We start from the raw sequence: 24,971 nt of genomic DNA on the forward strand, positions 1-24,971 counted from the left end.
CGAGCTGTTGTTGTAAACACTCAGAGCACTGGGAGAGCAGAGACTGAAAAACAGGCAAGATATTTCTTCTCTCCTTCTCTGACATACCGACAACAAACTGGTTCTGGCACAGCGATTGAGACGTGTTTTTATCAAGACGAGTCCTGCCTATAAGCGGAATGCAGCGTTTCGTCAGCGGCTGAGACTAACTCGAATGAAGCATAATATCGCCCCTGTGGTAGGATAAGCTCGTACTTTTAGTTATTCACGTTTATAATGCTTTTTATTACAGTTCATGTTAGCTTCATTGCGACTATTGTAACATGTTTTCACCGCTATATAGGCTAAGAGCTTTTTTAAGCAGTAGCTAAAAGTTATCACTAGTTATCGCCGACCTACAATACTGTTACATACGTACAAATATTTTAGAACATACTTAATACGGGTTATTTACAGAAATAGAATTAGTCTGAACGTAGCCTAGGTTTCATTTGTTTGTGGGGACACATCCATTTTATTAAAGCGAACCAAGTGAGAACTGCCAAGTAAAGCTTAAAATTAGAGCGTTTATTTTATCCTTAGTTCACCATTTTTAGACAATTTCGTGACCACAACAAATGCTAGGCCATGCGGTTCAGTTTACGATGTAGCTAGTTATTAAATCATTTTGAACCAGATCAGTTTTTTGACTTATGAGCATTTCTTTTCCCACAACAGTTAACCGTGACTAATTGCTATGTTATAATCATAGTCTGAGTTTACGAAAGGTGATTTAGTGATCTTAATCAGAGCTATTTTTTTTTACAATTTTATTTATGCTAAACTATTGTAGGCAGGATTTGTCCCGAGACACACTAGATATCTGTTTCTTAACTCCTCAAAAAGCCTTAGGGTTTTAACATCTCAGCGGATTTTTACCAAACATTGTTCTTTCCATCACCTAATACAGTAGCGCTTTATGAAAAACTAATGATGTTTTTATTACGCTGCACTCTAATTGAGATAATATTCTGTTCAGCACATATTATCCCATTATAATGAACACATTATCCCATTTGATTAATATTGCATTTAATATTTTTATTATTTGTTTGTACAATAATATGATAATGTAGAGTGTTTTTCAGTTTCATGCTTAGAAATGAAGACCAGAGGGAGAGTGGTTTATTGAAAATCTTTGTAAAACCTTACCATAGATATAGCATTTTTACATTCAGTAAGATAAGACTTAAACATTTGAAAACATTTATCATTTGTCTAACTGCAAACATATCCAACAGTGGATATACTCAGTTTAAAGCAATTGAGATTATTATAATTATATTTTTAAAAAAAGGACAAAAAAAGTTTGTCACCATGCTAATTAATTGATTATATTTTAACCTTCAGTTCAGACGAAATCATTAATTTTCACGTAACCATTTGGGAAATTTCAAGTAATCATCATTAACAGTTTTAGGCAATAGAGTTCATGTGCAGTGTTGTCTCATAGGACATTTCCAACAAGAACATATCAGAAAAGCAGAGACAGACAAGGATTTCAAGGTAAGTGCATTAACAGGCAGGAACAAACAGGATATTACATGGAAGAACAAGAAGTACGACCACTGAAAAAGAAAAAAAAGGAACAGTGGCAGTAAGGCTTGGTATGATCATATACGTAAACACAATTACTTGTCAAGACAGGAAGTGGAACAGTACTAGGTATAGGAAAGAATCGTTGTAAAAAAATGCTCATGCTGAATAGGTTTTTTACATGACGTGAAGACCAGAGGGAGAGTGGTTTATTGTAGGTATGGGCATTCTCTATTTAGCAGCTCAGATTTACTTGCTCAGCTTACAAGACTTTCTAAGCTACCAAATGGTTCAGAGCATCTACAGGCAGTGTGTGAGAAGAACATATTTTGGTTAGGAGATGTATGAATTTTGCAAGATAAAAAACAAAAACAAACTAAAAAAAACTAAACTAAAAATTTTTTCCAAACTGCTGAAAAATGTGGAGTCAAAACTATGGAAAAAATTATCAGGCACAGACTCCACACGAAGAAATAAAATTTTTGCAACTGGATTTACATCCAGGTCAGCAAAGTGTCAAGTGTCTTAGGTCTCTGGCTATATCCTGTATAAAGCCTTTTAGTAGCAACTCATGATGTAGCAAGGCTTGCAAAGAATGAGGAGACACTGACATAATTGACAACTCCTTAATTTTCATAAGGACAAGGAAATACAGAAATAAATATGAAAATATATGCCTAGGCAAAAATAAATAAATAAATAAACAAATAGGTAAAATGGTGAACGAAAAACAAACAAAAAATGTCAGCAAGGGTAGTTACTTAAAGGGGACATATAATGCAAAACTCACTTTTTGAATGGTTTTGGATCTCTGCTGCTCCTATAAACAATCCAAGCATGAAAAAAAAAACATAAATTCGTTTTCTGTGAGTCAGCTGAAAGAGTTTGGTGTCAGGAATCTTATGCTTCTACGAGTCATTTGGATGGCTCTTTTATTGTAATGTCACACTAGGGAAATCTGCATAAAATTTGCATTCGTAAAGGTATTTGTGCAGGCAGAGCCAAAACGGCCAATACGCTCACTACGCACGTTGTGTAGGGTCCCGCAATTTAACAAGTGCCCCCTCATCTTAAGTTAGGGAGAGTAATCAGAAGATGAAGAGAAACAATACTTTAGGAAATGAAAAGAGGAAAAAAAGACTCCATGCGTTTATGCTGCAGGAACAGCAGTGAGGTAAATCTGTGACTGTTCTTGAGTTGTTAATAGATAACTGTCTATGTATATAACCACAGGAATATAACAGCTGCTCTCCATGACATTAAAAGCCTCGCAGTGCCATGAACCAAACTTTGAAACTGAATAGTGAACATATACTGATGTTTTATACTGTTTAGTACTCGTTTAAACTTCACCAAACACACCAGTACAGTCTAAAATTTTAAAACCTAAGTTCTTCAAAATTTCAGTTCCACATTAAATGCTGCGGCTATATTCACACAAACACACTAACACCGGCATAGTTAAAGTTTTTGTTAAACACTTTAAACAGTGAAGCAGTTACAGGCACCTGGATTTGTTTGTTTACACCACATTTTGTTCTGTATATGGCTGGTTGTTTATTCTTAAGCCAAAAAAGTAGGGAGAGTACAAGTGGAAATCAGGTGCAACTGTCAAGAAATGGTCACATTTTGGCACAGAGTTCAAAATTAAATTTAGGGCCCCAGTAATGTCTGAACCGGCTCTGTGTGTAGGTGGCTCCTTTTCTTCTTGTTCTGGGTCCTACTCAGTGTTGAACATATAGTCTGGTAAATGATCAGCGTAAACATGGGATGGGTGGGGCATGACTGACAACAGCTTATTTGCATAAAAGTGACAGGGCCATTATACTGTTGGATGCCTCAATGCTTCTTCACCTGGGTCAGGTTTCACAGCAGTTTTTTTGGACATGCAGATTGTGTGTGAACCATAGCAGTCTCTCACAGTTTACAGACAATCGGAGAGCAGTGCTTTTCAAATTAATCATGACCACAACAAAAAGAGAAAAACTGTTTAACAGCCCTTAATTCTAGGGTCAATTCAGTGGGTAAATTAGCAGGTAAAACCAAATCTGGGAATATTTTGCTTTGACCAAATGTACCTGGCAATACCTGACAAAAAATTATTTATACACTACACTTCATAGAAATAGGATTCCAGTAGTGAATTAATTTACTCAATAAAATGTAAAAAAAGCAGTTACAGAAAATTAATTAATGAATGATATTGAGTTTTTGGAATAAACAAAATATAGAAAGCTATGAAAAGAACCAAAAAAAGAAACGAATGTGCAATTTACTTTTACTCCACCAGGCTGAATATGGCTCGTCGATCTCAGTGTTCCTCAGCTGGAGACAACCTTCTGGACCCCAACTATTTGCCTCCGCACTACCGTGAGGAATATCGTCTAGCTATTGATGCCCTAATTGAGGCTGGTATAGAGGGCTACTATGGGTTTCTACATGAAGCAAATGTGGTGGACTTCTTATCTCAGCCAGAGATTGGGTACATCAAATGTAGGTTGCAGGGGCCACTGCAGAGAGCACAGCCAGAGAGGAAATACATGATTGGAGAAGGTGATGGTTCCTCAGACACTTACTGGCCAACTCAGTCAGATCTTGATGCCCCAGGCCTTGACTTGGGATGGCCACCACCACAAAGATTTGTTGGACCCACAGAAATTACAACACTGGTCAACCCTCCTGATCCTGAAATGCCAAGTATCAAGGAGCAAGTTCGCAGGATGATTAAAAATGCACAACAAGTAGGTTTTTCTACTAAATTTGTTATTTAGTTATACACACTAATGCTTTCGGAGAAAAGCCTTAAACTATCTAACTTTGGTACACCCAAAGAAAATGTTCAGTACCATTAGTCAGAATATAAATGCCCCACATTTCATTGCAATTATATATTTTTTAATTAGTTTGACTTCAGATATCTTGAGTCCAATATGTTTATAAGGTTTTGTACTTTGTAACATAAGCTTATCAATATATACAGCCGTTTCCACAAGCGTGAGTCACTGAGGATATTGTATATCAAATCTGCAGTGATGTGCAAATCATTGAAACTATATTTAATAGAAAATATTACAAAGACAATATATTGAAAAGACAAGTACTTTCTGTTACTGATTTTTGACAAATAAATGCCAAATTTGATTTTGATGCCAGTAGCAAGTTTCAAAATTTGGGACACAACTCTAATGAAGTTGTGTAAAACTTGTCATAACTAATAATTAGCAAAATTTAAATAATATGAGTATGTATACAATGAGCATCACAATGAAGGCGAATCTTTCAAAATTATAGATGGGGTGGGGTTCACCACTCTGAAAATGTGCAGTAGTATATATAGTGCAACAATTCAAGAATGAAGTTTCACAACAGAAAATAAGCAAAGACTTGGGCTATGATCTTTGGGCCCTAATGTGTCACTGCATTAACAACATTACATGGGGTGTAAATCACAGCATGGGCTCAGGATCACTTCCAAATAGCAATGTGTGAGAAAACCGTTTGTGGCTGCATCAACATATGCAAATTAAAAGTGTACCATACAAAGATGAAACAATATATACTAAATCCAGTAACACAGCTGCCTTCTCTGGGCCTGAGCTCATTAAAGATAAACTAAGGTGAAGTGGAACATAGTATTTTTCACAATTTTCTCACAAGAAAACCCATGGATATCACATACTCTGTGCAAAAAGGATAGGGCATGGTATTGATGCACTGTCCAAATGCCAGCATCCATGAGGGCATGGAGGCATTAGTACACAATGCATGGGTGTCTTAAACAATTTCTAAGTTTCAATGCATAATATGTTGTCTTTGTAATGATCTCTATGAAGTATAGAGTTACAATTGTTTTCAATATTTCAATGCATTATATTTGTAATTATATCTTTGCATTTTGTATACACCTGTACCCTGGGAAAACACTATTAAACTTCAATTTACTTTGATTGCACCTTGAAGAATATAAATGGCCCCACACACAGTAAACTGTAATGAAACATGTACTAGTTTTCCATGTGTGTATATGCTTTGAGTCACATATGTTCATGAAGAGACAACTGATTTATTGTTGTATTGTGTAATAGGGAAGAATGAAGTGCCTTTCATTTTGTATTTACCAAAGGTGGTTGCCGTGGCAATGGACATGTTTACAGATGTTGACATCTTTGCTGATATCCTCAATGCAGCAATGCGCAATGTGGCTGTTTATATTCTTTTGGATGAGATGAATTCTCACCACTTTGTTGCAATGGCAAACAACTGTAGGGTCAATCTGCATGAGATTAAAGTAAGTATTTGTCTAATACCCTATTCATTTGACGAATTAATCATTAACATGAATCACATTTTAACAAAGCATATTTTGCTATGGGGAGAGATAGAAACTATAGAAGTTGCTATAGTTGCTATATAAGTCCAGAATGTGACATTATTACATTACTTAATTTGATACTTAAGATTTAATTGTAATGTTCATGATTTTAATCGAAAAACACCTTTTATAATATTCTGAGGATGTTTCCTCAATATTTGTTAGCTCTCCAATCTGTTTGCGTGTTGGAAACCGATCTAATGTGTTTACGAAACCCCAGTGCCAGTAAACGGATAAATATAAAAAAACTGTCTCGGTATTCTAGACTTTGGCATGTGGAGATTTTGATGTGGAGACAATGGAGAGATCTCCAAACTTTGAAAAGCACAAACCAAAATGAGAATATTGCTCTATTTTTGCTCCATAGGTGGGTAATATTGACTTATTTTTGTTTAACGGATTACTTAACTCTCCAAATTCAGGATATGGCTAACTGCATTACTGAAAGTACTACAAAACTAAACAACTCAAGGGCCCAGGGAAAACAACCCACTGTAGGCGGGACTATGACTCCATTGGCTGCCGCAGTAAATGATTGACAGTAAACTCTGGCTGCTGATTGGCTAAATAAATGTTATGACCAATGAGAAGTGCATATTCTGTTTCGGAGCCGTGGGGTATCTGCCACTCCCTCCGGCTGAAGGAGAGCATCTGTCTGAAACAAATCACCCGTTTTAACAATCCAATTTCAAAATTACGAAACATATCGGTTCCATATCAGTGCAATAAGCAACATGGTTTTAGTCCAAATACGGGATGATTTTAACGTATTTTATTTGACAAACCTAGTCTGCAGCGAAATTAGAGAAGTTTCGCTGGATTTTAATGTCGTTAAATTGAGGGCACCTTCAAAAGCTTTTCACAGTGATCCCATGCTCCCAACTGTCTGTGATATGAAGCTGAATTCAGGGGCTTGGGGGATATTTGTTCGAACTTCCACAATAAATGTTGCGCAAATGCGTCTCCATAAAAGTTGGCCCCCATGTCCTAAAACAACAGTGCCACCCAGCAGTGGCTTGTTCGCCTGCTGGCCACATTTGTGGATCAGGCTGCATTTGTATTTGGATCGGGTGAAATGCGAAAGGAAAGTCTCAAAATCCAAAGATTCTACAATTTACAAATAAATTGTAAATTCTAGACTTCGACTTTAAAAATATATTACAACGTAAATGTATTTATGTATGCATTTATTTTCACATAAAATAGTGATATATCTATGAAAACCAAAAACATGTATTTATGAATGTAACTGTATTTGTACAAATTGCAGACTGAGAGAGACAGATTGGGATGTATAAATTTGTGTGATTAGTGAAACATATATGTGACTTGTGTTTAATTTGTGGATTAACATTTATGCATTTGTAAAGTATTTTGAGTGAGTGAATGTGTGAGTGTAAGTGTGGCCCTGTGAAGGACTGGCGCCCCCTCCAGGGTGTGATCTTTGCGCCCAATGATTCCGGGTAGGCTCTGGACCGCGACCCTAAACTGGAAAAGTCGTTACAGATAATGAATTAATGAATGAATTAACCATTCCACATTAAAATATACTATACTTCTGAATGTAAACAAACCAGAGAGAATAATTGCAGATGTCTCCTTTGAGTATTATATTACTTTTTTGACCAGTGCATTCATGATATTCTGGGGAACAATGACAAAAAATCTCAAAATGTATGTAAATGTACAACCAGGCAGTTACCTAGTAATCATTGTGCATTATTTTAGAAGGTTAAATTCACTCTCATGTTTGAAGGTGTTACACTAAGGAAAAAATGTTCTATTAGAGCAGTAGTCAGTAATTATTGCCAACAATGCCCAACCCTGCTCCTGATGATCTAATACTTTACAGAATGTTGGTCTAACCTTAACTTAGCAAACCTAATAAAATTAATTATCTCTTGAAATAGCATGTTATCTGAATATCAAATCAAATTTATTTGTATAGCGCTTTTTACAACTGATGTTGTCACAAAGCAGCTTCACAGAATTCCAGTAAGACAGGGCAGTCGTTTACTCGGAAAAATGTAAAGGGATGGAATGAATTTTGAACTGTTTGGTGTTTGTAAAGCAGAAAATGTGAACATTTCCAGAGTGTGGCTAATGACTCCGGCAGATCTGAATATGACAGCTTTAACTAAAAGGAGAGAACCAGAAGGACACACAGACACGGGAGCATCCTGAAACACAGGCATCCCTCCGCTCCACCGTCAACAAACCTGAATGATCGCGTGAAGCGGCGGGATGAAAGCACCAGCGTCTCAGTTTACTATAATTCCCTGTGTCCATGGACACCCCAGATCTGCCGCCTTTATCTATGTATCTATGGGGGAGCATTAACTACCAAAACATAAACTAAACAAATGAGTTTTTAGCCTAGATTTGAAGATTGCGACTGTGTCTGAGTCCCGAACATTTTCTGGAAGATCATTCCAGAGTTGGGGGGCTTTATAAGAAAAGACTCTTCCCCCAGCTGAGGCCTTCTGAATTCTGGGAACAATTAAAAATCCAGTATTCTGTGATCTGAGTAAACGTGGAGGCTGTATTATAAAACATAAATACAATAAAAGAACAAAGGATTATTCGGAATTACTCGACGTTACTGGTAAATTTTCTTTCACACTCTAGCTAGCGCAAGACGTCTCCTGGGAAGCTGAGTGAGGTCCTTTTAGAGTCTTTGTTTCGTTGGCATAAGGAAGATAAACGTCTCGCTTGGAGAGGTTGATAATTAGAGAGAGAGCTCGTAAGAGCGCACAAAGTAGAGAGAGAAGATGTCGGAGAAGAGAAGAGCAGAAGCAGAGTATAGTTAGAAGTATAGAAGTGAGCGCCGTGGTCTGGGCACACTCTTTTCAGAGGTGGCGCGGTCACGCCCAACTGGGAGGTATCCTTCCTTTGATTGGATCCTGGGTCTGAGGCTCACGTGACTTGTTTCACGTTTCAGAGAGAGAGAAAAGATACACGTATACACAAAATTGAATAACATAAAAATTAGCTATACGTACTTGTGGTATAGCATAATATGTGTCCTGGATTATTAATATCAAACATCTACATGTATATATCTTGGGTACTTTATGATTACATCCCACTACAATATTATGTTAGAAGATATTAATTCGTTTTCTTATTTAGAGACAGAAACTTTCTTTCATGATTGGAACAGTAATACACATCACTTCATTGGTTGGTACACGTTCATCTAAGGACAACAAAAGGGGCTGACATTAATACATATTTGCATAAAACAATGTTTATGAACACTCGTTGCTCGGTGTGCATCTAGGAGTCAGTAGGGCGAAACACGATTTCGCAAACGTCCACTTGGGGTCGCTGTTGGTCCATGCTGTTCGTCCTGTGCGGATGGGTTACCCGGAGGTCAACTCGAGTTAAGTCAGCGCTGCCATCTGTTGATTTTCACACGAGATAACGCTTTGCCGTTTAGGCGCCACAGCCATAAAGCTGAATTATCACCCACAGTTGTTCCCCACTTTGTTTGATCTCCCCTCTGCCAAAGAGCATAATAAACGGGTTTGTTATCTTTCATCATAGCAACATCCAGCCTTTCACGTCTTTTACACAGTCCTCTGTTTTCTTTAATCTGTGTTTGTCATCGGGCTTGGCTGAAATATACAATTGCGTGTCGTCTGCATAACAGTGAAAGTTAATGTCATGGTTTCTTATAACTGTGTCTAGCGGTAACATGTATAATGTAAATAATAATGGTCCTAAAATAGAGCCTTGTGGAAATCCAAATCTTACTTTAGAATAATTTGAATTTAGATTGTTTACTTTTACGAATTGATAACGTTCCCTTAAGTAAGATTTGAACCATAATAGGGCTGTCCCTGTAATTCCAACCATGTTTTCTAACCTTTCTAGGAGAATATTGTGGTCTATTGTATCTAAGGCTGCGCTGAGGTCAAGAAGCACCAACAGGGATACGTGGCCTTGATCAGAGGCAAGAAGAAGATCATTTGTTATCTTGACTAGAGCTGTCTCTGTACTATGATGTGGCCTGAATCCAGATTGGAATTTTTCATATATATGATTCTTATGTAGATATGAACTAAGTTGTTGGGCCACGGCTTTTTCTAAGATCTTGGACAGAAATGGCAGATTTGAAATAGGCCTGTAATTAGACTAGCATCAAGATTTGGTTTCTTGATCATAGGTTTAATAACTGCTAGTTTAAAAGCTTTGGGTACATGGCCCAGGCTAAGGGATGAGTTTACTATAGTTAAAAGAAGATTGGTAATAGCTGGTAGTACTTCTTTGAGCATTTTTGTGGGAATTGCATCAAGTGTGCAATCAAGTCTTCTCTAGTTCTAACTGTGGGAGTGGGTAAAAGGTTTCAAGTCTTTCTTTTACAATTACATTATGTTTTATATCCTTCACATTGGGTGGCAGCCAGGTCGGATTTAATCCTGTGGCTTGAGTTTGTTGTCTAATTTATTTAATTTTATTATGAAAAAAGTCCATAAAATCTTTACTGGTGAGAGTTAGTTGTTCGGAACCTGCTTGATTTTTTGTAGTTCTGGAAAACACACTAAACAGTGCTCTCGTATTATTTTTATTATTGGAGATCAGCGAAGCCAGATATGCTGAGCGAGCTTTAGTAAGGGCATTTCTATACTCTATAAGGCTGTCCTTCCAGAATGGAAGACTTCCAGCTTGGTTGATCGGCATTTCCACTCTAGTTTCCGTGATGTTTGTTTTAAAGTACATTATACCATGGTGCGAGCTTTTTCTGTCTTATACTTTTATGTTTAAGTGGTGCTACCTTTTCTAAAGTAGATCGACAGGTATTTTCTAAGTAGTCAGTTAGTACATCTAGGTCCATTGGGTCTGATGGAGAGGGAATATCACATCCTGGTGTGGTAGATTAAAATTCAGCAGGGATGGGCAAACAAGGAGTGGCTTTGTAATCTGCATTATAAGACCTAGTTTGCCAGCCAGGTGTGCTGCACTTGATGGTGTGAGACTGTTCCACTTAAAATGTTTTTTATTAAGTGCATGTAAATTTTGTCAATCAGATTCCTGCAGTTATCTGATTATGCATGTATACTCATACTGTGGTTAATTTTTGCTTTTCCTTCTGCATATGCATACAGATGTAATAACAATCTAAAAATTGTATAAAATAGTATATCACTTCCTTACCCCTGTTCTCCCTGTGAATATGCATCTAAGAGCTTGGTACATCCACCAGTAAAGGGAGAGTCTGATACGTTCATTGCATTCTGCCAGTTGAATTCTATCTGTCTCCTTCTACACATCATGACAAAATTGCAGATTTGAGATCAGTCCTTTTGTGTCAGTCAAATTCTTTTTCCTGCAGTGGTAGGTGGTTCTTGGCCACGATAAGCGCGAAAGGTACCAGATTCTAGCAATGTGAGACTAGCAACACGTTTACAAGAAGACAAAGCAGGAAGTTTGTCATGAAGTTCTGTTTTATTTTTCGCTGTTGCAAAGCATAAATTAAATTATTTCCAGATCGTGCAGTTATCTAATTATTAAGTGTATGTAAACACACTCAATTTCTTGAAGACAGTACCTAAATGTCCTTTATGTTCTTCTGATAATAGTAAAAATAAGAGTGAGAAATTTATGAAATATTTATGTTACACTGTGAGTGTTCTGGTGGCTCTGCAGTTAGAGTCACTCTCTCACAGCTCCAGGATCTCAGGGTTCTTGGTTCAGTCCCAGTGCAGGTGACTGTCTGTGAGTTTGATGTGTTCGTTTTCTCTGGGTGTTCTGTTCACCTCACATAGTCCAAAAACACATATTGGCAGTTGAGATGGGCTATTCAAAATTGCCTTCTGATGTGAATTTTTGAGTGAATGAGGTGAGAGTGTACCTCATATACTTGGGCCCAGTGTTTCTGGGTGGGCTCTGGAGCTAGAATATATGTTGTTCCACTCAGATGCCAAAGGGGCATAAAATGTTAACAAAATGCTTGTATCAGATGTTGCAATGTATGACAGCAAGAAACACCACCTCCAGAAGCTTGGAGTACAGATAAGAAAATGTTTTTTTTTATATATTTTTTTGTAGTTTAGTTAGTGAAATCTATATATCTGTTATCAAAATAGACCTTTTATAACCTTGTTCAGTATGTTTTATATTAAGCATGATCTTCCTCATTAGACGTGAGATTCAAGCCATCTGGTCACACAGAAATATAATAAACCTCAAGGACAAAAGCCCCTTGCTATGGGGCTTCATAAACATTAAAACAAACACACATTTCTGTGTTTTTGTTTCTGAGCTCTGGCAAAATGGTTGAGCATCTTAATGCGAGAGCTTTCTACCAGGTTTCCTTTATCTCTTTTCACTTGTTTTGAGCCCTGTCCTCTCTGTTTGAGCTTTGTCCTCCTCTTTAGTTTTTAAACAAAATGAATAAGTAAAGTCTGCTAAAAAAAGTCCTCCTGAAAAATATTAACCCTCTTAATATTAATATTAATAAACATTAATCCTGTGCGATTAGACATGACAGAACTGTAGTCAACTCTGCTGACAGATGTGCGTGAATTGATTAACCACTCACATCTCTGTTGTTTTCACCAAGATATTTATCAAGTGCCAATCCACTATAAACGTTAGTGACGTCCGATGGTAAAATGACATAACACCAGCTCCCACGTAAAATTAGTCCTGTCCAAATATGGATTTACTTTGGGTTTCAGCACAACACATCTGACTCCCCCTTACACCCAAGGTCTGAGGTTCAAGACATTTTTTACATTTATATATTTATTATTAAGGCTTTCAGGCTTCCTTAGTGGCGCTGCATTAAGTCCATTCTTGCATATTGTTTGTTTCCCCAAATAGAGGACCGGAGTTTAAATCTGTTGTTGGGGCATCTACCCAACAAAAATGGAGGCATTAATTCAATTTTAATGTGATACTTGAATGAGTAAAAGAAAAAAACTCCAATATGGTCAATATGGATCAATATGGTACCAGTACACAAAGGTAATTTTTTTTCTGTACTGTATCAGTAATAATAGAAAAACATAAACTTAGTTGTAAAAAAAAAAGTCTTCTTAATTTCAGTGTTTTTTTTTATTATTTTTTTTTTTACAAGAAATATAAATCCCCTAATGTTTTCAACATGCATTAGGGCCTGTTTACCTGACAGTAACATATGTTTTGTTTCCAGATTGTATCTGGGTTTGTTTTCCACTTGTCATAAAAAATACTCATTAGTTACTCATAAAAAAGTCATTAGTTTAATGCAGATTAATTTTTAAAATATGCACGTGAAATTATATTCTGAGTTTGTTTTGTTCAGTTATTTACTGTCACATTTTGTGTCCAACATATGTAGGAAATTAGAAATTGAATTTGAACATAAGACATACAGTTAGACTTGTAGAAATTTAGAATGCTTGTTATCAACAGTAGCGAATATTTTTGTGAAGAGAATGTAGAGTACTGTATCATGCTTCATTAAAACATGTATCTACATACATGTGCTCAACTTTTGTTCAGAATCAGCTTCTTATCACTGGTAAAGATGCAGCTTTCCTCTCAATGTTTCCCGCAGCTTCAGTGATTTAAACAGATTTCAGTAGCGAAACGAGACGAGTCTTTGGATAAATGCTGGGCTTTGTCCCGCCCATCGGACACTCAGTGTCTCTGGGGGTCTATGGGGCAGTGGGCTGGCCTCGGCTGGCCCGGACGCTCAGCTTCTGCATGGTGATTGGATGATTTGTCTGAGGCTGAATCCCTTTTTGATTGACAGCGAAATCAGCGAATCAGCGATCCTTTGGTGTAAAGATCTGTGGGAGCACAGGCGGACACACTTCACATGGGCCAAGGCCATTTAAGCAGCCTAGCTCTGCTGGCCATTGAGAGGACACTAGTCAAGTCCCTGGAAAAGGCACCTTGTTGGTACGACAGGGTCACAGATCATTTTCTTGAAAAGGAACGGAGGGTAGAATTTATCTATAAATAAACTGACACAAATTGAGCGAAATTGAGCTTCCCCTCCTTGAAAGACCAGCATTCGCCACTGGTGTATATGTGATTTTTTTTTGGTGTGGAAGCAAGCTGCTCTCTATATTCCTGAATATGCAGAAAGTATTAATCATTTGCATCCTTCACCATAAGCAAACAAATATTGTTTATTGTCTACAGCACTTTAGTTGGTATATGTGGCTTCTGAATTTAGATTAGGTAGTGATTTTTATAGAGTATATTGGGATTAATGCTTGTAATGTTGTAAATCTTAGATAAATAAAGATAAATGATTTCTTTTCTAAATTTGCTTTTAACTGCATATCATTTGGGCAGCACGGTGGCGCAGCAGATAGTGTCGCAGTCACACAGCTCCAGGGGCCTGGAGGTTGTGGGTTCGATTCCCGCTCCGGGTGACTGTCTGTGAGGAGTTGGTGTGTTCTCCCCGTGTCTGCGTGGGTTTCCTCCGGGTGCTCCGGTTTCCTCCCACAGTCCAAAAACACACGTTGCAGGTGGATTGGTGACTCGAAAGTGTCCGTGAATGTGTGTGTGTGTGTCTGTGTTGCCTTGTGAAGGACTGGCATCCCCTCCAGGGTGTATTCCCGCCTTGCGCCCAATGATTCCAGGTAGGCTCTGGACCCCCCGCGACCCTAAAATTGGATAAGCGGTTACAGATAATGGATGGATGGATGCATATCATTTGCAGGAAATAAATGTTATCTGGTGTTGGATTATATCACTTATCTCCTATTTTCTGTTTAGTTCCTGCGAATTCGAATTGTCTCTGGAAGCACCTACTTTTGCCATACAGGAAAATCATTCAAAGGTCAGATGATGAATCGATTTGTGCTGGTGGACTGTAGAATTGTTCTCAGTGGCAACTACAGGTAGCATTATTCAGACATTATTTGTAAAATTGTGTCAGTAACAAAATTGTTTTTTTTTTTTTTTTTCATTTAATCTTCTTCATTTTTGCAGCTTTATGTGGTGTTTTGAGAAGATTCATCGCTACTTAGCTCATGTATTTACTGGACAACTTGTGGCTAACTTTGATGAAGAGTTTAGAATTCTTTATGCCCATTCAGAGCCTCTGGTGATTGAAAATCCTGTGACATTTGTGGAAGATTACAGAAACATCCCTGTAAGACACAGCTTAGAAACCCCCCATATATATAAGAGAGAATATCCAGCCATTGAACACATGCATGTAGAATGGCCTGCACATGCATCTGAAGATCATATAAATGTACAGTCAAAAATGTTGCCATTTAGGAGAAGTGAAACAATCCTCAGTTCCAAAGATGAGCATATTTTTCATCCAACACATGACCATCAACAATTTAGAGGGGAGCATTCCTACCTGGACCAGAGAAGGTTTATGAAAGTCCAGCACACAAAGGAAATGGGTGGATTCAGAAGGCATGTGTATCCAGGAGTACCACATTATCCTCCAATTAGTACAGTAAACAAAAAGCAAAATATAGAGGGTTTAGAAACCCAGAGTGCCCAATTTCCCAGGGAACAATATTTCAGTGAGAGGATAGACCCAGACCCTAGCTATCATATTTATGGAAAATCTGGGGACCACAGCTACCATCAATTAGATCACTTCCCAGGACCTGATTTTCCTCATGTGATTGATGATTCAGAAACCCTTGGTGATTATGACCATGTACAGAGATACCTACATACGTGTTCTGCTGTGGAGACAGGACCTGCTGGAAATTTGTTAGTGCCTGGTCAATCAACTCACAGGAGACACAGTATGGGTCAAAGTTACACATGTCAGACATCTCCAACACAGCCAAACCCAACAGAATCAAAATATTTTTTAAAAGTACTTCACAAACAAGGCCAAAAAGGAGACTTAAGAGACTGGAGGATTAGTTCCTATCTTACTGCACTTCAGCCCCCAGAACAGGAGGACATATCAGATATTCAAAGAACTGACTCGTCTGATTGTGTACCCTATGTCATGCAGGGAAGACCACATGAGCCAGAATTTACAGAGGCAAGACAAGACAATAGCGAAATCATCAGGTTTCCCACTTCTAAGAAGATGTACTTACCTGTTCAGCCATTGAACACTTTAACTCAGCCAGAGAAACGACTTGGCATTCCATTAGATTTCAGGACAGTTTCGACAAATGCCAAACCAACCCCGCCAACAACATCAGAGTCATCTTGTAATACGGAAGGTGACAAATCAGAAGAGCTGCAAAACAGAGAATCCAAAGACACAAATTTGATTTGTGAAGAATTTGTGAGGAGGAGGCCCAATCTAGCTTTCCAAAGAAGTTCAAGATTAAGGCACTCACTGATTTTTAACTCTAATCTTGAACTTAACACTTTAGAAGATATTAGAAATCCCCTTAGCCAGGACAATGGGGATGACCCATCAAAACATTGTACTGTTGTTTCTAATATGTTGGAGAAAAAGAAAGCTGCAACGAGAGATCTTTTTAAATGGAGTAATCTTGTAAAATCTAGTGACACATCTTCAGATCCTGCTCTTAAGACTGATTCTGAAAACATGCACAGAAAAGAAGAAACTTGTGAGGGAGAAAAAGATGAGTCTGTTGAACTTCTTACAAAGGATTCTCAACAAGAAGCAAACTCTTACACCAAGGTTCAACCTCAAGATGCCCTTGCAGAAAATTCTCAAACAACTCAACTCCCAACTGCTACTTTGCACAGATCAGTGCCCCTCATTGATATGAATGATCCTGATTGTAGACTGAGATATTTCAAGGAGTTAGCTGCAAAACGCAAAGCTGAACTTGCAAGCTTGGCCACCAAAGACAGTGCCCACAAAGAACACGATAAGCCATACAGGTCGCACCCCATTGACACAGTTGAAGAAAAAGATTGTTTAGACACATCAAAAAACCCACAGGCTGCCACAGCCCTGATACCTACATCTCTACAAAAATTGCCTTTGGACACTTTTAAAACTTCTCAGGACTCTTGTACTAAGGCAAATAATTTACAAAACCTACCTGATAAACTTCTGAAGCACAAATTATCCCCCGATATTATCATGACACAAGAAAATATTTCTAAGTCTTACACTCCTTGTAGAGCAATGCCTACAAGTGCCACAGATGCTGAAAAAATAAAGCTTAAGCAACAACTAACTGACTCATCTTCAAATAAAGTAGAAATCAAGAGTATTTGTGATACAAGCCCAGGAGAAATTACAGCCCCCAAATGTACAAAGACCCAGTTGAGCTCTGAGTTTATATCCCCAAAGACAAAATCACCCTGTATTAATAATTCAGACGCTTCTAGTTTACCAGCTGTTCTCACACCGAAACATTTAAAGCATAATCTTACAGATTCCCTTTCTTCCCATTTTGTCAAAGGGGCTAACTTACCCCTTAAACCCAGCAGCATGGAGCCAAGTTCTTGTTATTCTGTAGAAACTGATAAAACAAACAAAATTACTTCCCAGTATCCAGGTGCAACAGAGACAGGGTATTCCAAACATCCTGTTCCAGGTGAGATTGAACCTCCCCAATGTTTTACTTCAGCCAAGACAAGCCTTGCTCCACAGACCGACACTAGACAACATATGCTTACAAAAAAGACTGCTCCCAATGAACATCCCCCTGTAGCATGCCAAGATGAAAATAGAGACAGTAACCAGAATCATTCTGCAAAAACCATTGGCCTCTCTCAGTATCCCACTACAGAAGAGTCCTTCTCACCCACTGTAAAAGACACCAAATCTTCCCATCATGTCACAACAAAAGAGACAAGTTATTCAAAACATTCAAAAGAGATAGGTCCTTCTCAATGTCTTGCTGTAAAAGAGAACTGTCCTTTCCAGCATCCCACTGAAGTAGAGTTTGGGCTATTCCAGCACCCATCAGCAAAAGAGACTGGTCCTCCCCAACATCCCCGAAGAATACATAGTGGTCTTTCCCAATGTTTTAGTGCAGAAGAGACTGGTGCTTCTCATTGCCCCACTGCCAAAGAAACAGGTCTTTCCCTGCATCAGTCAGAGTATCCAGCAGAAGTAGAGACAGATACTTCAGTAAAAAAGACTGAGCCTTTCCAAAATCCCATGGCAAAAGAGACTGGTCCATCACAACAACCCACTGAAAAAGAGTTCTGTCTTTCTCAAACTCTTGGAAAAGAAGCTGATACTTCCCTAAGTCCAACTGCAAAAGAAACTGGTACCTCCCAACCATCCAATGAAAAGTCCCCTAATGTAGCAGACAGCAAGACAGGTCTTTCCCAGTCTTTCTGTGGAGATCTTTTTAAGTGTCCCTCTGAAATGGGGCCTTCCAAACTTTTTACAGTAATAGCAAGTCCCCCCAAACATGTTTCTACATCAGAAAGTGGACTTTCCCAGCATCCCCTGGAAATTGAAACTGGTCCTTCGCAACATCACACAGAAAAAGAGACTGGTCTTACACAACATCCCCCTGCAAAAGAAACTGGTATTTCCCAACCATCCATTCAAAAGCCTCCCAATGCAGCAGACAGTAAGTCAGATTTTTCACGCTCCCTTAGTTCAGACCCTTCTAAGCATCCGGCTCAAATGGAACCTTCAAAACTTTTAACAGCAATGGCAAGTCCCCCTAAACCTGAATCAGCATCAGAAAGTGGTCTGTCCCAGCATCCCTTGCAAATAGAAGCTAGTCCTTTCCTACATCACACTGAAAAAGAGACTACCCAACCTCCCCCTGCAACAGAAACTGATACTTCCCAACAATCCACAGAAGCCCCTCTCATTGAAGCAGACAGCAAAACAGATTTTTCCAAATCCTTCAGTGAAGGCCTTTCTGAGTGTCCCACTGAAATTGGACCTTCCAAACCTGCAAATTGGACCTTCACTGCAATGGAAAGTCCTCCCAATCCTGCATCTACATCAGAAAGTGGTCTTTCCCATCATCCCCTGGAAATAGAAATTGGTGCCACCCAACACCTCCCTGAGAAAGAAACTCTTGCCTCCCAACCATCCATTGAAAAGCCTCCCAATGCAGCAGACATTAAGACAGATCTTTCCCAATCCCTTAGTTCAGACCCATCTAAGCATCCCACAGAAACTGAACTTTGCACTGCAATGGCAAGTCCTCCTAAACCTGAATCTGCATCAGAAAGTGGTCTTTCCAAGAATTACCTAGAAATAGACATTGGTCTATCCCAACATCCCACTGAAAGAGAGACGGGACTTTCCCAACAGCTCCCTCTAAAACAGACTGGTTCTTCACCACAACCCATGGTAGGGCCTTCCCTATATTTCACTGAAACAGTGAGTCGTCCTAAACCTGACACTAAATCAGATATTTCCATCCATTCAGAGCCTTGCTTCTGTCCCAGCACTAATTTAACAGGTACTAAACCACTGGCACCATCTACACTGACAAAGGTTGATTCTGGCCCACATACTTCTGGCTCCTCCTTTAGGCCTGACACAAAAGATTCTATCCCTCTTACTGTAGCAGGAAACAAACAATCTATGAGTATACCCACTTCAGGACTTCTGTCACCAGAGACTGTATGTAGTAACAGCACTGAAGAGTCTCATCTTCCATCACAGTGTCCAACAACAATAGAATCTGGTTTTATTTCTGAATCATCCACAACAAGTAATTGCACATCAATCAACATCACTTCCAAATACATGTCTCAAAAAGATAATGATTCTGCAACAACACTGTCAGCAAATGTTCTGTTCCCTGAGGATTTCTCAGCCAAACCAAATTCTCTGAACACTGGCTTAGGTGACAATCCCTTACCAGAATCTAATTCAGATTTAAGCCTCACAATAACAGAAACTGACCCAGTCACAAGCGCATGGCAAATAGATAAAATCACTGGACATCATGAATCTGACATGTCGTCTTTACCACTTAACACAACCTTATCAGATGTAACTTCAACTATCTGCAGCACGGCATCAGAAACAGGCTTGTGTGCAAATAGTACAGTGGAGACGGTCTTTGTTGCCAGCCCTACTCAAGCAGACACAAGCACACCTGCAGAGCATAATACAGTAAAAACTAGTTCTTGTATTGCAGTGACTGCAACTATTGACAACTTTGAACCAGCTACTAGTATCTTATTCTCTGTTGCAACCTCAGACACTACTAAGACAGATCTTAACTCACTGAATGACTGTTCTCAATCCAATCTTGTTAGTAACCTTACAACTTCAGAATATAGCTCAATTGATCACCCAATTCAAAAAGGTTCCACCCCAGAACTACCTGAGGCCCAAATGCTAACCTGTACACAGTGCTGTGCTGATATAAAATTTAATAATGATGTAAATACTATTTCGTCAGAACTCTTCCAACCCCTAAACCAGTCTGATAGAGAGAACCTAACAGATCAGGATATTACCTATTCACCACGTGTCTCTGTATTTGAAAGTAAGGATAAAGAGCACAACAAGGAATGCACAGAAGAACAAATACAGCTTCAAGAGGCATCCAGAAACATAGTGTGGGATGTGGTTGTGGAGGTTCCTAAGAACCTGGATAAAAAAATGGAGCAAAATTCAAAGGAAAGACCACAAGGCACCAATGTGGAGCAGTCTCAAGAACTACAAACATGCACTGATTTAGTCAGTCAGCAGTCTCCTGCTGCAGACAGGCCACCCTGTCCATCCTCTACTGTAAATATTCTGTCTTGTAGCAACCTTAGGGATGACACAAAGGTTCTTTTGGAGCAGATATCAGCAAAGAACGAGGGCAGAATGACAAAGATGTCCCTTGCTGGCACACATGCTGTTAAAGAAGAGGTGGATAATGTGAACTCCAATACAGATAAAAAAAATTCTGGTTATCTACCTAGTAGGCATCAAACGTGGACCTCCAGGGCTTCAGCCGAGGAGCGGGAAAAGTTACTTAAAAGGATGGAGAGCATGAGGAAAGAGAAAAAAGTTTACAGCCGTTTTGAGGTAATTAAAATTGTTCATGTTATCCAATTGTTCATTTTTAAATAAAAATTGTGAAATGCTACTGTTTTGGTGTGAGTTTCCCAAACTTTGTAATGTGAAATACTGTATTAATTCAATTTTAAGAACACCCTTTTATAAATGGCCTGAAAGCTGGTTATTGGAGTGCAAAATATTTTTGAATATACCAGTAAACTATTGGCCCTATCTTTGGGAGATCGCCAATTAAATCACAGATGATGCCTCATTCATCTGATGCCAGGAGTACATGAGAGCAAAAGACAGCGCACTCTCCTTGGTGTTATCATATGCACCATGTTAGCCTTGATTAACAACTCCTTGCAGTTAGTGCTCTCCTTCATGCATCTTCAGATCTGTAGTGGTGTTGTGCTCTAGCAGCAGTTAGAAAATAAACTTTTTACTAATTTACATGTTTCAGAGGAAGTTTATATGAAATATGAGGAATCGGGGAGAAAATTAATTAAAACATTTAATCAATTTTCAGTTACTTTTGATTTTTTGCACTGGTCCAGGAGATTGGTCAATAAAAAAACTGTAAATTTATGCATTACAACGTTGATAAAAGACACCTTTGAAATTCCAAAATGGTGTTTGAAATAACTTCTTTCTAATTAGTTTGAGATTTCATAATTCGTGTTTTCAGGAAACTCATCCCTATTATTATAACATGGTTAAAGGTAAAGTATGTTTACAGTAGTTCTATATATTTTTCAGTTTGATTTAAAAAATGAATGATGCTATTTTTTTGGCTAATATGTGCTTTGTTTGCATTTGATATTTAGGCATAATGGGAGCATAAAAGAAGAGGAACAGTAGAGTGAAATTTTATTTTGGAAAACTACTGGACTTCAGCTTTTGTGAAGTATTAATTCTGGAATATGCAGATACTGTATGACAAACAGCTGCTGGGTTCTTGGATGTTGCAATATAAAATCTGCTTGTTTGCTAAAGAAACAGTAAATTGCTTGAAACTGTAAGTGATTACATAAATGCACATAGTCTGGGGTAGTATTAGCTCAGCAAAAGGGTCAAACATTAAGGGTGCTTTCTGCAGGGTGCTCTCCACAATTGGTTCCACAAACTGTGTAAGAGCATATATAGCCCTGTATATAAGTATAGGGAACATATACTGCTTGCAAAACTTCTGGGAAAGTACTTTGATATTTCAATATCTTAGTTGTATAGTGGACATACAAAATGGTTTTGTTTAAAAAAGAAATGATGGATAAAGGAAAACATATACAGAATATAAGCTTTTTTCATGACTGGTTAAATGATATGTTTGTCACATTCTGTTTTTATGTGAGCAGGACTTAAATTTGTTTAAACATTTAACATACAGTATTTAATGGTGTTAACTGCTGACCATTGATGTTCAGTTATAAATAGTTCGTATTCATTTGCTGCCTATATATGTATCAGTCATACCATGATGACCGCCGACCTGTCAAATTTCTGTTTCAATTTTGTTTATAGATTGCTTTTTACTACAGGTGTTGCCACAAGCAGCTTTACAGAATTTCTAGACCCAAGTGAGCAAGGTGAGGTGATAGTGGCAAGGAAAATCTCCTTCAAAGCCTAAGGGAGTCCGTACCATTTGAAGAACAGGGTGAAAGGGGGGAAACAAGGCATGCAGAACAACAGATTGCCTTCATTTTGTAATTGTTTAAGTACAAAGTGCTCCGGTGTAGTCGGTAGAGCTGAGAGAATGGACAGCGAGTGTAGAAACAAGGAGCTAGTCATAAAGTTATGTATGGCTGGATAGTATATAAATATATAAATGCAATATATCTGACATTTAAAACAGCAAGCAAGCTGCAATATAGCAGTCATTGTTATATAAAGATATAGTGGCATAAAGGCACCTTAAGCAAAGGATTAAATCACACACACTTTGTATATTGTTCTTTGATTTTTGTGTCCATATCTGCTAATAGGTGTTTTGACCTCCCCGAAAGATAAGACAGTGAGTGACCAACCAAATAGCACTCTACATGCAAGAACAGACATATATACAGTGCGGTATAAATGCTCTATTGTGCTCAACTCTGTTTAACATCCAGTTTCTCTGGGCACCATATTGAGAACACAAGGAGCAAGAAGGTGTCATTGAATGGAAGGTCAAGGCTGAGTAATAAGCATCTCCGAATCTGAGATTTTCGTACTCTAGTCTGAGATCTAGTGGCAGAATGTCACATATACCACCTCTAAAAAAAAATCATGTGTATTTTTATGCATTTTATATGAAATGTTAAATTTGCATATTTAAATTTATATATAAGTTGAATTCTTACAGTGGAAGGATGGAGAATATTTTGCGAGAGATTTGAGGTCAAAATAAGAAAGCTGTTTGAAGACCACAAATTCCAATAACTGTATTTATTGGTGCAGTGAAATGTTAATTAACATTACATTGTAAGCAAACATTCACTTTCAGTAATCAACTCGTTTCATGTACACATTTCCTTTAAGGATTATAAAGAGTGTCCATCAGAAATTGGTGCACAAAAACTAGACAAGATTGGATCAATATGTTTGTAACTCTACAAAAACAATAACTCTGGAAAAATAAACATGCAATATTTTTCCTTGTCTGAAAAACTTTCCATTGATCCAAATAATTTACTTTGTTCAAGGCATTTAGCTATTAAATAAACCAAAGCTTTACTCAAACTGTTTGAATATTTGCTATGGCATTACAAATCTGCGTGAACATCCTCTAGGTCAGGGGTCGGCAACCCGCAGCTCCAGAGCCGCATGATCCCTCTGATGCGGCTCAGCTTTTGAAAATAATTACTGAGTATTTAATTAATATGTATTTTATTTTGGTTCGTTCATTTTCAAAATGTTATTCTATGAAGATTATGGCGATCTTGTAACATCTAAAATATTTTAATATTTAAAATATTTTGTCGCTCTTAATACACGTCACAACTTCCAACGTGCACAACTTCCACCCGCCAGTGTGTGGTTTCTTGAACTTTTTGACAGCTGACTGCACGGCGCCAGTAAAAGAATGATGGCACGCAGAGAGAGGACAGCATTTTTGTTTGCTGCCAGTGGATAATTTAAGTTCGGCGTTTTTTTCCCCCATTACTACAAGGACTCAAATAGACATTGAGTATTTTACTTAACCGTCAACCCAACGTCTTTTTTTCGGAGTTAAAAATGTTTTTTTGCATGCAGAAATGTTATTTCATTTTTCTACAGTCGTTCATTAATTTCATAAATGCAACACAGTATAGTTTGTTTATTCATAGCACAAAGGCAAAAAAAAAACCCTGTTATATGCAGTGTTATTTTATGTAAAATTTCAAAAGGATTTTGTGGCTCCCAGTGTTTTCTTTACTGTGTGAAACGGGTCCAAATGGCTCTTTGAGTGGTAAAAGTTGCTGACCCCTGCTCTAGGTGTAGTGATTACATATTTTTTGCCAGGGGACTGACTTTGCACTTGATATGGTGCACATCTCCAATTTACAAACTAGTTTTTGCAAGAAAAGTTGGAATGAAAAGCAAAATGGAAATAAAAACAATTCAGTGATGTGAAAATTATTTAAACTCTATTTTAAATATTTACTTGAAGGTGTTCAAGTATTTTGTGTTCTTGTTCTTGAGAAGTTGACTGTAGGTTTGGTGCGGTGTGTGCAGTAGAAGTTGCAGGGGACAGAGATGCCTGGGCTTCTTTGCTTGCCCTGTTTCCACCATGACCCTGAAATGGATTAAATGGAAAAATTATGATGAATTAAAATTTTAAAAAGTTTTTTCAAACTAATGCCAGAAACAAAAGTTGGGGCAGGGCAACAAAACATTAATCATGCTGTGAAGGACTGTGTTGTAAATTAATTTTTCTACAGTAGGATTAAACCACTCTTATTAGCATTTAACACACTCACTAACCAGAATATACCTCAAAACTTAGTCAGACAAATATGGTCAACTCTAAGACATCTTATGTCTTACAACTGGTGAATATATTTATGTTTTACCACAGCGTCATACAATGGGGTACTTAAGTAGATGCGTCTTAGTTTTCAATTCAGACTTTTGTGATCTTTGAGAGCTTCTAGATCTGCTAGACCTCATCCTGGAACCTGAGCACTTAATAAAGAAATTCACTGCATCCAGATTTGTCTCCTCTCTTCATTTTGC

The 24,971-nt window shown here is 38.0% G+C and overlaps 1 protein-coding gene across 2 annotated transcripts; it reads left to right on the forward strand.

Moving 5' to 3' along the window:
- The first annotated feature begins 1,475 nt into the window (after nt 1–1,475).
- Nucleotides 1,476–24,971, forward strand: fam83ha (family with sequence similarity 83 member Ha). Of its 2 annotated transcripts, XM_066678402.1 has the most exons (6): nt 1,476–1,524; nt 3,845–4,295; nt 5,678–5,842; nt 14,651–14,775; nt 14,867–20,804; nt 21,605–24,971. In XM_066678402.1, exons 2-6 carry the CDS (start codon nt 3,852–3,854, stop codon nt 21,608–21,610), a joined length of 6,678 nt encoding a protein of 2,225 aa, XP_066534499.1. In that variant the 5' UTR covers nt 1,476–1,524; nt 3,845–3,851; the 3' UTR covers nt 21,611–24,971. The 2 variants fall into 2 exon arrangements, with proteins under 2 accessions (XP_066534499.1, XP_066534498.1); XM_066678401.1 differs by lacking the exon at nt 1,476–1,524 and having other exon boundaries at nt 3,764–4,295.

The sequence above is a fragment of the Hoplias malabaricus genome, chromosome 8 (genome assembly GCF_029633855.1).
Source record: "Hoplias malabaricus isolate fHopMal1 chromosome 8, fHopMal1.hap1, whole genome shotgun sequence".
Taxonomy (NCBI): Eukaryota; Metazoa; Chordata; class Actinopteri; order Characiformes; family Erythrinidae; genus Hoplias; species Hoplias malabaricus.